The sequence below is a fragment of the Rhineura floridana genome, chromosome 3 (genome assembly GCF_030035675.1).
Source record: "Rhineura floridana isolate rRhiFlo1 chromosome 3, rRhiFlo1.hap2, whole genome shotgun sequence".
NCBI classification, from domain to species: domain Eukaryota; kingdom Metazoa; phylum Chordata; class Lepidosauria; order Squamata; family Rhineuridae; genus Rhineura; species Rhineura floridana.
This window is the reverse complement of record NC_084482.1, coordinates 213,984,206-213,996,822: the sequence shown is the minus strand read 5'-3', so window position 1 is coordinate 213,996,822 and position 12,617 is coordinate 213,984,206. Positions and strand designations below refer to the sequence as shown.

Genomic DNA, 12,617 nt, shown 5'->3' with positions numbered 1-12,617 from the left:
AACATATACCTTTGTCCTGTAGGTTAACTATATAATGTATTCTGAAAGCTTCTGTGCACCAGTTGTCATGGGCTCTGTGGAGCATTCCTGGAGCGATCAGGAAGAGATCTGGGACCTGGCTGAGGAACCCAGTGGATTATAACAGCAGAAGGCTAAAATAGGAGAAGGCTTCAGACTTTAAGCAGTGACAGCTCTGCCTCTTTAGTTTCAGTTCCAACTGAAGAAACACTGCTGTCTAACTATGAGCTGGCCCCGTTCCTCCTCTTCCCCCTCCTGTTGTCACCCCAGCCGCTGCCGCTGCCTATGAGTCACGGGGGGAATCAGAGGCTGGACTCCAGGCAGTGTCCGAGGAAGATATGCTGGACTTGTCTTCACCCCTGTTGCCAAGGATGTGTTGGCAGATGCAGACAGGCAGAATTAACACCCACTCCTCGCCCTGTTCATAGCAGTGCTTGCTTGCTAACCCAGGGATGTTCAGAGACACCTTCCTCACACAAATCGAGAGCCCACCCTGAGCCTTTCTATAGAGTCTTGAGGGGCATGTCTAGTTGCAGCATCTTAGCTTGAGTAGTCATGGTTTGTATTGCTGTGTAGAGATGCAGAATCCTATGTAAACTGTCAACTGATTTATGAAAAGCTGTAAGCTGAAATTCCACATTAAACATAATGGAGAAAAACACACCGCTGTGTTTTAGTCTGAATCCAACGGGGTTGGCCAGGAGGATCTCTGCAGCAGCAAAGGTCATCAGAGCCAGGCAGAGCTGTGTGGAGGGCAACTTCTTCCTCATTCAAACCATCTCCAGTGGGGTTTGGGATGCTCTGCTAGTAAGATATGAAATATTACAGAGCTGGCAGACTGTTGTTGAACCAGGTAGTCATTTTGTTGTTGTTGTGGCAGAGTTTGAAGGAATTATAGTGTAAGCAGTGATGACTGCGTGCAGCTCCAAAGCTTCAAGCCCTGAATTAAACAATTTCCCCCAGAGGCCTCTTGGTCATCTTGACACTGGGGGAGAGGGAGTTGTGGTGCACAAGTGGAAGTCTTTGCACAAACAGGGTGACTTTGTTGGACACAACCTTGTGTGTTGCCACTTTTTTTTGTATATAATTTCATTGCAGCTGGGAGTGGCCCAGACATCGCTGGACTTCTGAGAGGGCCTGCAGGTTACTAATTATGAGCAAACTCTGCAACTGTCACATTCAGCTGGGAACCAGTAAGATGAGAGATGTGCCATTGTGAATGTATTAATTTTCTCTACTCCCAGCTCAACCAGTGAAGTTGTTTCAAAACTAGAGGTGTGGAGGACCAGGAAAAAATGGTAGATTGGTGGCGTTTCCTCCCCAAAGCCCTTTTCAGTTTTTCTAGTGGAAAAGTTGGAAATTTGGTGTGAATTAAGGGGAAATTATGTATTTTGTCATTGAAAATAATGAGTGAAACGGTGTCAGCATAGGTCCCTCTTCACACATTACTCACATGTAAAGATGTGTTGCCAGTGGAAGCCTTGTTTTCTCAGATCTTGAGCCAGAGACTCGATGTGCCATGTGCAATTACTATTAAATTTATATACTGCCCTTCCTCACAGAAGGAGTTCAGGGCATCAAACGACGAATGATAAAACTCCAAAAAGAAAGCATTTAAAAAAAACAATTCCAATACAGATGCAAATTGGGATAAAGGGATCTACTTAAAAGGCTTGTTGGAAGAGGAAAGTCTTCAGTAGTTGCTGCAGGTCATCTCAAAAGTCTTGGCAGGTCACATACAGCCTCTGGGCTGATCACCCCTCTCCTATCCTAGTGGGCCAGTCACTCAGTTGACAGTTTTATCTGTTAGGGTGTGTGTGTGTGTTACATGCCTTCAAGATTACGACTTATGGCATTCCTATGAATCAGCAACTTCCAGTAGCATCTGTCGTAAACCTCCCTGTTCAGATCTTGTAAGTTCAGGTCTGTGGCTGCCTTTATGGAATCAATCCATCTCTTGTTTGGCCTTCCTCTTTTTCTGCTCCCTTCTGTTTTTCCAAGCATTAGGTTAGCATTTGTTTCTGCCTAAGGCAGACTGTGATAACAGACATTTTCTAAGCTCAAATGACAAAAGCTTTATTTTGTTGGCTATTGCAATGATGGTTTCTGTTTCAAACTCTCTCGCCCCCACTCCCACCCTGCAGGTTTTCCCAACAGGCAAAAGAAATATATGTGTAGTTTCTTTTTGTCGCTTCTTCTAAATTTGGGTAGGCTGCAATCCTGTGCTCACTTACCTGGGAGTAAGCCCCATTGAACTGAATGGAATTCACTTCTGAATAGGCATGTATGGGATTGCACTTATGTACTTCTAAATTTAATAAACGTAGCAGGCAGCACAAATTTAAGAGCAGACTCTCTCCCCTGGTACACACCAAGCAGATCTTCCAAGGAGACCTTGCTGGTGGTTCCCCAGCCAGTAGGTTGGACAATGTAGAAGTGGATAAGCCCCCACCCTCTGGAATGCCCCCCTCCGGTACTTCATGAGGCAGGCAGTTATGACCTTGAAATCCCTCTTAAAAACTTGCATGTTTACCCAAACGTTCCTTCATTTCGGTTCTTAATTTTGTATAGTCCTCCGTCTGATTTGTGATGTTATAGTTCTGCTTTGTTTTTTATCTTGTTTTACGAAATGTAATATTTTTATATAAACTGTTTAGTTATTTTTGGTTATATGGTATTCTTTCCCTCCCCCTTCCCACCAACCGCCATTTCGATTTTAGCTCCAGATACAACACATTTTGGTAGTCTAATCAGGAGGTTTTGTGGAGATTCTCCTCTCCCATTCCCCACCCCTTTTCCCATCTCTGGGGTTGAAGGACTGTGGAGGTTTTTGAAGGGCATATTCTCAGCTGCAGGACCTCTAACTCTTCTTTTGTTTTGCAGGTTCTTCCTCTCACTATTTCCATAATTTTTACATTGGGGTCTCGGAGCCTGGCCAGGGGCTGCCCCAGTTCATTGCTGTGAGTTATGTGGATGACCAGCCCATTACTCATTATGACAGTGATACACAGAGGAAAGTGCCTGTCGTGCCCTGGATGAGGAAGGTGGAGAAGGATGATGCCCAGTACTGGGACAGGAACACTGAGGTCTTGCGTGGCTGGGAGCAGGCATTTCAAGTAAACCTGGTGACTCTGGGGAATCGTTACAACCAGAGCAACGGTGAGTGGAGGGTGCGAGGGGCCTCTGTTCCCCACCCGAACACCCCACCCTCTCTCTCTCTGCCCCTACTAAGCTGTAGTTCTTAATATAACTATATCCTTCTCACAACACGTAGACATACAAATCCTTGTCTACTCCACTTCTACTCAGGCCCGTTCCTATGCTAAGCACTGGCTTAAGTGCAAGCAGAGAGCGAGAGTATGTGTTAGCGTGTATTTATTCCCTATCATGGCAATGGTGAGGTGCAATTCTTCTGATCTGAGGGGAGAAAGGGCTGCACTGGAAAAATGCAGAGAAGGGAAAGGGAATATTTCTTTAAGAACATCTTTAGCGTTTTTATTTCAAATGACATTAAAATGTACTAGTATAAATTTCTATGCATTTGGTTGTTAAGACTTAAAAAGGTCCACCTATACTCACCTTGTAGAGTTCTGAACCATAAATGCACACACACTGATTTTGCTCAGGGACAGCCTAACAGCCATGGGTGGGAGCAGGGGGGATAGGAGAAAGCCTGCACTGCAGGGAAGGGGGGCGGCTGTAGGCGCTTCCCCTTCTTTGAAGCGCCCTGCTTCCGTGAGGCTGCATCGCAGCGGCACGGAGGGCTAATGTGAAACCGTAATCCTTCCCCCTTTCTGTTGCCACTTGGTCAAGGGAATGGATCCATCTGTGGTTTTGTCTTCCTCTTTTTGCTCTCAATGCTGTTTTTCCCTGAACGCACGCTGAAGCCAAAGGCACACACACCGATCTCTCTCAGGGACAGCCTAACAGCCACAGGTGGGAGCAGGGAGACTTTGTGAAAGAAATGTTGGTGTTGGTGTTGAGGAAATAAACGCCATCAGGATCACATCACTGGAAACAGTTTGCACAGGAGAAGAGAATAGTAGCTGGACGTTAGCTGGAGGTGTGTTAGCATGCCGGAGGGTAGTTAGCGGGAAAACCTTACACAGGATTGCAAACCACAAGGAACATAAGAACATAAGAAGAGCCTGCTGGATCAGGCCAGTGGCCCATCTAGTCCAGCATCCTGTTCTCAGGGAATACGACAATACCTTGATGGTGTCACCATGAGGAACAAAGACAAATAGATACAAAAGAAGGAATAAAACAAGCCATTCAGAAATTGAAATGTAACAACATCTGAACTGGATGGCTTTTGAACTACTTTTTACAAAAAATAATAAATAAATAAATACTGCTTCCTCATTTGAGAAGGGGGATGTGCTCCAAAAAAATGTGGTCAGAGTCACAAGTATTAGTCATCCTTAAACTGGGATGTGACTGTAGATTGCTGGGATAGTATTGCTCCGTCATGTTACTGAATCAGAATAAAAACGGTTTCATTCATTGGCGATCACTCATGGCCGAGTAAGATTGACTTCCAAGATAAGGTATTTAACGGTGGGTCCGTAAGTGACTGTGGAGGCCAATTCTGGATCCACACAGCCTCCCACAGTGAGGACATAGGTTTCCAGATGGAAGATTGTCATGATGAGGATTTGCTTGACGTGCCTTCCGCTTAGCTCGTTTGTCCCATTCGCCCTGTATTCGTGTTTCTTAAAAGTCTATAGCACCTTTGATAATGGCCGACCTCCAACTGGGATGCTCATGGGCCAAGGCTTCCCAGTTCTCGATGCTTATGTTACATTTTTTTAGATTAGCTTTGAGAACATCTTTAAACCTCTTTGCTGTCCACCGATATTTCGTTTTCCATCCTTAAGTTGGGAGTAAAGTAGCTGCTTTGGAAGACGGTGATCAGGCATTCGAACAACATGGCCGGTCCAGCGAAGTTGATGATGGAGGATCATTGTTTCAACACTGGTGGTCTTTGCTTCTTCCAATACGCTAATATTAGTCCGCCTATCTTCCCAAGTAATTTGCAGAATTTTCCGGAGACAGCGTTGGTGGAATCTTTCAGAAGTTGGGAGTGGCATTTATAGATGGTCCATGTTTCACAGGCATACAGTAAGGTCGGTAGTACAATGGCTTTGTAAATAAGCATTTTGGTCTCCCTGTGAATATCCTGATCCTCGAACACTCTATGCTTCATTTGGGAGAATGCGGCACTCGCAGAGCTCAGACGATGTTGAATTTCAGCGTTGATGTCAGCTTTTACAGAGAGATGGCTGCCAAGATAAGAAAAGTGATCGACATACTCCAGCGTCGCACTATTAAGCTGGATTGATGGTGCTACAGAGGGATTGGTTCACACTTGCTGATGAAGCACTTTGGGGTTTTTTGATGTTAAGCGAGAGGCCAACCTGTTCATATGCTTCCACAAAGACATTTAGGATAGTTTGAAGATCTTCCTCTGAATGTGCGGAGACTACATTATCATCGGCATATTGAAGTTCTATGACAGAGGTTGTAATTACCTTACTTTTTGCTTTCAGCCTACTGAGATTAAAAAGCTTTCCATCTGTTCGATATGTGATTTCCACACCAGTGGGAGGTTTCCCCTCAACAAGGTGTAGAATCATGGCGATGAAAGTAGCAAAGAAGGTTGGAGCAATGACACATCCCTGTTTGACGCCTGCTCCCACTTTGAATGGATCACTTTGAGAGCCATTGTTATCCAAAATTGTTGCCGTCCTGTTGTCATGGAGGAGTCGCAAAATATTCACAAATTTATCAGGGCATCCAGAGAGCAGTTCGATTTACAGTATCAAAGGCCTTAGTCAGATCAATAAACGCCACATACAGAGGTCAGTTTTGCTCCCTGCATTTTTCTTGAAGCTGTCGTGCAGTGAAGATCATGTCCACTGTCCCCCTGGAAGGGCGGAAACCATTTTGGGATTCAGGGAGGATGTCTTCTGAGATAGGTAGGAGGCAATTTGTGAGGATCCTTGCAAGGATTTTACCTGCGATAGCTAGAAGAGAGATGCCTCGGTAGTTCCCACAATCTGTTCTTGAAAAGAGTGGTAATTATGGCATCCCTAAAGCCTTCCGGGATCTCCTCCCTCATCCATATTTTTTCGATGAGCTTATGAAGTTTTTGTGTAAATTCAGGCCCACCTTCTGTAAAGACTTCAGCAGGAATCCCATCAGGTCCACTAGCTTTGTTATACTTCATTTGATTAATGGCTTTACTGACTTCATCCAAATTAGGGGATACTACAAGCTCATCTCTAGTTTGTTGTTGCGAGATTTGCAAGAAGACCGTAGAGTTACGATTAAGGAGGTTGTGGTAATGCCCTTTCCAACGCAGTGCAATAGACCCTTTGTCCTTTAGAAGTTTGGTACCATCTATTGAATGTAAGGGATTTGTACCATAATTTGTTGGTCCGTAGATTGCCTTTGTTGCATTAAAAAAGCCCCGTGCATCATGAGCATCTGCAAAATGCTGGATTTCTTGAGCTTTCTTTATCCACCAGGCATTCTTAAGTTCTCTAGTTCTTCTTTGGACCTCAGCCTTTGCACTGGCATAGATTTTTTTCTTAGCAGCACAGTTAATGGCTTTTTGCCATATCTGGAAGGCTTTCCTTTATTTGTCAATGATATGTTCAATCTCACTATCATTCTCATCAAACCAGTCCTGATGTTTCTTAGTTTGGTATCCAATAGTTTGTTCACATGCTGCAATAATGGAAGTCTTCAGTTTAATCCAGTGTTCCTCAACGTTTTCAGGGAGTTCTATAGGTAGATGTTTCTTGAGAGTTGTTTGAAAACAAGATCGCTTAATAGGATCTTGAAGGGTGTGGATGTTCATTTTATGCCTTGGTTTTCTTCCTTGGAGCCTATGTTGAGGAACAATATTAATGGCCATAGTGGATCAAATTAATCGGTGATCTGTCCAGCAGTCATCAGCACTCGTCATGGCCCTGGTGAGGAGTACATCATGAAGATCTCTGGCACGGACAATTACGTAATCCAGGAGATGCCAGTGTTTTGACGGAGGGTACTTCCATGATGTTTTAAATTTATCTTCTGGTGAAAGAGTGTGTTTGTGATGACAAGATTGTGCTCTGCACATTTAGTCAGAAGTAGAGTTCCATTCAGGTTGCTATTGCCAACTCCTTCGTTCCCAATGGTTTCTGGCCATAAATGAAAATCACGCCCAACTCTTGCATTGAAATCGCCCAGGAGGATAATTTTATCCTCCTTAGGTATCTCTGATAAGATGGTGTCCAGCTGGGTATAAAACTTTTCCTTGATGTCTTCATCAGCATCTAATGTTGGTGTATAAGCACTTAGAATAGTTGCGTGCTGGTTTTTGGCAAGTTTTAATTGGAGAGTTGAGAGTCATTCATAAATGCCAGTAGGAACTTCTGACGAGCTTCACAAGATCATTTTTAATAGCAAAGCCTATTCCATGTATTTGCCGTTCTTGTTCAGGCAGTCCTTTCCAGAAAAAGGTGTAACCTCCTTTTTCTTCCTTCAATTGTCCCTCTCCTGCTCTTTGAGTTTCTTGGAGTGCTGCTGTGTCAATATTAAAACGTCTCAGCTCCCTCGCAATGATGGCAGTCCTGCGTTCAGGACGTTCACTATCTGTATTGTCCAGCAATGTCCGTAGATTCCACGTTCCAAAGTTCATTTGTCTTTTGCGGCCGCTAAGTGGTGATGTTGGAGTATTTTGTATTTCTCCTGTGGGTTCTTTAATGGGGGTCCCTGAAATAATCTCTGAGACAGGCTTAAAGCATAAGGTGAGGCTTTTATTAAAAAAATAAAACAATCATATGCAAGGTCAGTCCCCCAGACACGTCCAGGAAGTATCCAAGAGGGACTGCCCTGAGGCACTGTTTGCCTGGGTTTTTTATACATTTCAGGACAAAGACTTTAGCATCTACCAGTCAGGATTTAACACATGAGAATTTATTTATTTATTTATTTATTTATTTGTTACATTTTTATACCGCCCCACTAGCATAGCTCTCTGGGCGGTGTACAACAGAAGGTATATACAATAAAATCACATAAATTGGTACAAAAACATATATATAAAAATCCACAAATCTAAAACCAAATTGAACATATTAAACTAAAATGCCTGAGCAAAGAGAAAGGTTTTAACTTGGCGCCGAAAAGATAGCAATGTCGGCGCCAAGCACACCTCAACGGGAAGACTATTCCACCATTCGGGGGCCACCACTGAGAAGGCCCTAGTTCTTGTAACCATCCTCCGAGCCTCTCTATGAGTCAGAACTCGGAGGAGGGCCTTCGATGTTGAACGTAGTGTACGGGCAGGTTCATATCGGGAGAGGCGTTCCAGGAGGTATTGTGGTCCTGTGCCGTATAAGGCTTTATAGGTTAAAACCAACACTTTGAATCTGGCCCGGAAACATATAGGTAGCCAGTGCAAGTGGGCCAGAATAGGTGTTATATGTTCGGACCTCCTGGTCCTTGTTATCAGCCTGGCCGCCGCGTTTTGCACAAGCTGTAGTTTCTGAACCATCTTCAAAGGCAGCCCTACATAGAGCGCATTGCAGTAATCCAATCGAGAGGTTACCAGAGCATGGACAACTGAGGTGAAGTCCTCCCTGTCCAGATAGGGACGTAGCTGGGCTACCAACCGAAGTTGGTAGAACGCATTCCGTGCCACCGAGGCTACTTGAGCCTCGAGTGACAGGGAAGGATCTAAGAGTACTCCCAGACTACGACCCCGCTCCTTCAGGGGGAGTGTAACCCCGTCCAGAACAGGGTGAATATCCACCATTTGATCAGAGAAATCACCCACCAACAGCATCTCAGTCTTGTCTGGATTTAGCCTCAGTTTATTAGCTCCCATCCAGTCCATTATCGCAGCCAGGCAACAGTTCAGCACGTTGACAGCCTCACCTGAAGAAGATGAAAAGGAGAAATAGAGCTGCGTGTCATCAGCTTACTGGTGGCAGCGCACTCCAAAACTCCTGATGACCGCACTCAGCGGCTTCATGTAGATATTAAAAAGCATGGGGGACAGAACTGACCCCTGCGGGACTCCACATTGGAGAGCCCACGGTGTCGAACAATGTTCCCCGAGCACTACCTTCTGGAGACGACCCGCCAGGTAGGAGCGGAACCACTGCCAAGCAGTTCCCACAACTCCCAACTCCACGAGCCTCTCCAGAAGGATACCATGGTCGATGGTATCAAAAGCCGCTGAGAGATCAAGGAGAATCAACAGAGTTACACTCCCTCCGTCCCTCTCCCGACATAAGTCATCGTACAGAGCGACCAAGGCTGTCTTGGTGCTAAAACCAGGCCTAAAACCCGATTGAAATGGATCTAGATAATCGGTTTCATCCAATAGCGCCTGGAGCTGGCCAGCAACCACTCATTCAAAGATCTTGCCCAGGAATGGAACATTCGCTACTGGTCTGTAGCTATTAAGGTCTTCTGGGTCCAAGGTAGGTTTTTTCAGAAGTGGTCTCACTACTGCCTCTTTCAGACAGCTAGGGACCACTCCCTCTCGTAAAGAGGCATTTATCACTTCCCTGGACCAGCCAGCTGTTCCATCCCTGCTAGTTTTTATTAGCCAGGAGGGGCAAGGATCTAGTGTAGAAGTGGTTGCACGCACCTGTCCAAGTACCTTGTCCACGTCCTTGAGCTGAGCCAACTGAAACTCATCCAATAAAACATGACAAGACTGTGCTCCGGACACCTCATTAGGATCAACTGCTGTAAACTGGGAGTCCAAGTCCCGGCGGATGCATAAGATCTTATTCTGGAAGTGCCCAGCAAATTCATTACAGCGGGCTACCGATTGCACTATCATGTCCTCAGGGCCAGAATGAAGTAGTCCTCGGACAACTCTAAAAAGCTCCGCTGGGCGGCAAAGAGATGACTTAATAGTGGCAGCAAAGTATTGTTTTTTCACCACCCTCACCGCTCCTAAATACAGGTTAGTAGAGGCACTCACCAGTGCATAATTACATCCGTCAGGAGTTTGCCTCCACCTCCGCTCAAGCCCCCTCCTATCCTGTTTCATCACTCTCAGCTCCGGAGTGTACCATGGAGCTGTATGAGCTCTAAATAGGAGAGGGCGCGCAGGAGCAATCGTGTCAACAGCCCGGGTCATCTCCGTATTCCACAGTTCAACCAGGGCTTCGACAGGAGCGCCAGTCTTATCATCCGGAAACTCCCCCAGAGCCCTTTGAAAACCTTCAGGATTCATTAGTCTCCGGGGGCGGACCAATTTAACAGGTCCCCCACCCTTGCGGAGGGGAAAAGCCGCTGTAAGTCTAAACTTCAACAAGCGGTGATCTGTCCATGACAAAGGGAGAGATGTCAAACTCCCCACATCCAGATCACCATCCCCATGTCCAGTAGCAAAAATAAGATCTAGAGTATGTCCCGACACATGTGTTGGGCCACTGACATATTGGGACAGCCCCATGGTTGTCATGGAGGCCATGAAGTCCTGAGCCGCCCCAGATAGAGTAGCCTCGGCATGGATGTTGACATCCCCCAGTACCAATAGTCTGGGGGATCTCAGCAATACCTCCGAGACCACTTCCGTCAGCTCAGTTAGGGAAGTCATTGGGCAGCAAGGTGGGCGGTACACCAACAATATTCCCAGTCTGTCCCTCTGACCCATCACAAGGTACAGACACTCCAGACGAGTTGCTACATGGACATGGTGCTTGATGAGAGAGATGGAACTCCGATAGACCACAGCAACCCCACCTCCCCGACCCTCAGATCTACCATGATGCTGAACCGAATAACCCGGTGGGCAGAGCTGGGAAAGACTAGCCCCTCCCAGCTCACCCACCCAGGTCCCGGTAATGCATGCCAGATCGGCTGCCTCATCCACAATCAAATCATGGACGAGGGAGATTTTATTGTGTACCGATCTGGCATTTAAAAGCAGCAGCTGGAGATCCGAGAGTTGGCTGAGAGGACAACCAACACCCTACGGATGTGAGAAGGACCGGAACAAGGCACAGCCACTACTTGTCTGGGCCGCGTTCCCCTTACCTGGCACGTCCTTCTCACAACGCCATACCTCCCTCTGCCCGTCACTACATTAATTGGGCCCCCCTCAAGTCCTCCCGTTTGTTGCAAAAGACTCTTCCCCAGACACATAATAAAACTTATATATACAGACTAACACACTCACTCACCATCAAACATAAGCACATATACACACCACACATTCATTCACGCCAAACACACGTGCCGCCAATGCTGCGGGCCAGGAAGGGCGTGTCGTGCTGCACCCCGCCATTGATGTCGCCATCAGTGTCGCTGCCTCGCACCCCACCGTTGATATCGCGGGCCAAGGAAGGCGCGTCGTACTGCACCGCCGATGTCACAGGCCAAAAGGGTGCGTTGCACCCCGCCGTCGATGCCACGGGCCAAGGAAGGTGCGTCATACTGTGCCACTGATGTCGTGGGATGAAAGAGAATGCGCCGTGCCACCGACACTGCGGGCCGGGAAAGGGGCGCGCCGAATGACAGACATTACAGTATTACACAGGCATTGCATAGGTACTGTACTTCTCTGCATCGTGTTCTAGTGAATTTCGCAATGTTCAGTACTTCATATGAAAGTACATTTTCACAGTGAGCTAAGCACTCCAGCTAATGAGCTAAGCATCTTTGCTATTCTGCAATTCTTTCTACGTCTTAGAGGTACCGAGATATTCAGCACAGCGTTATCAATTGTTTTGAGTACAAGTAGTTCCACACGACCAGCATAGTCAAGGAGACAGCTGCAAGAAGAAAAAAGGTTCCAGTTGACTACTAAACTTACTAGATGTTAAACTAAACTATTAAAATGTTATAAACCTTTATAGCTTTATGCAAGAATGTTTTTGCTTATTGATTATGTATATTGAGTTCCCCATTAGCTATACATGTATGTATATATAAAATTCCCCATTATCGACCGCACTGGACGCGGTGATCCAGTCAGGGAGAGAGATGAGGCAGACTATGTTTAGGGCACCTTTTCCAGCAGAGTGGTAAACAGGATGAATCTGATTATTTCCTCAGTAATATACTTGGATCAGAGGGGATTCATACCTGGCCAACAAATTTGGGATCCCATATGCCAGCTGCTCAGTGTTATATGCAATAATATTCATACTAAATATCAATTAACAATATTGCTCTTAGATGCATAGAAAGCATTTGATTGCTTAGAATAGGGTTTTGAGTTTAAAGTATTAGAAAAATCGAAATTGGGGAATAAGTCTAGCCAGGCTGTTGGGAAATTGTGCAGAAAAAAAACACCAAAGTGGTACACACTAATGACATAGATTCACCCTGTACACCTATTACTTGTGGCACAAAACAAGGGTAATAATAATAGATAAAAGTCTTTTTTAAAATCTGGGATGAAGAGAGAATCAATAGTGTTGTGTACCAAGGCTGTTTTCATGCCGAACCCTGGCCTAAACCTTCATTGAAATGGGTCCAAATAATTCATTTCATCCAACAGTTTCTGGAGTTGGATCTCTGGCACCCTCTTGTGCACCTTGCTCAAAGGGGTGTTTGTAGCTGGATGATGGTTG

General features: G+C 45.7%; 1 protein-coding gene across 3 annotated transcripts in view; it reads left to right on the top strand.

The window, feature by feature from the left end:
- LOC133381525 (major histocompatibility complex class I-related gene protein-like) overlaps positions 1-12,617 on the top strand; it is a 30,469-nt gene that overhangs the window by 4,573 nt on the left and 13,279 nt on the right. For all 3 annotated transcript variants that reach the window (XM_061620718.1, XM_061620716.1, XM_061620717.1), the window contains one exon: positions 2,902-3,177. In XM_061620718.1, the coding sequence (XP_061476702.1) occupies positions 2,902-3,177 (276 nt within the window). The remainder of the gene's footprint in view (positions 1-2,901; positions 3,178-12,617) is intronic.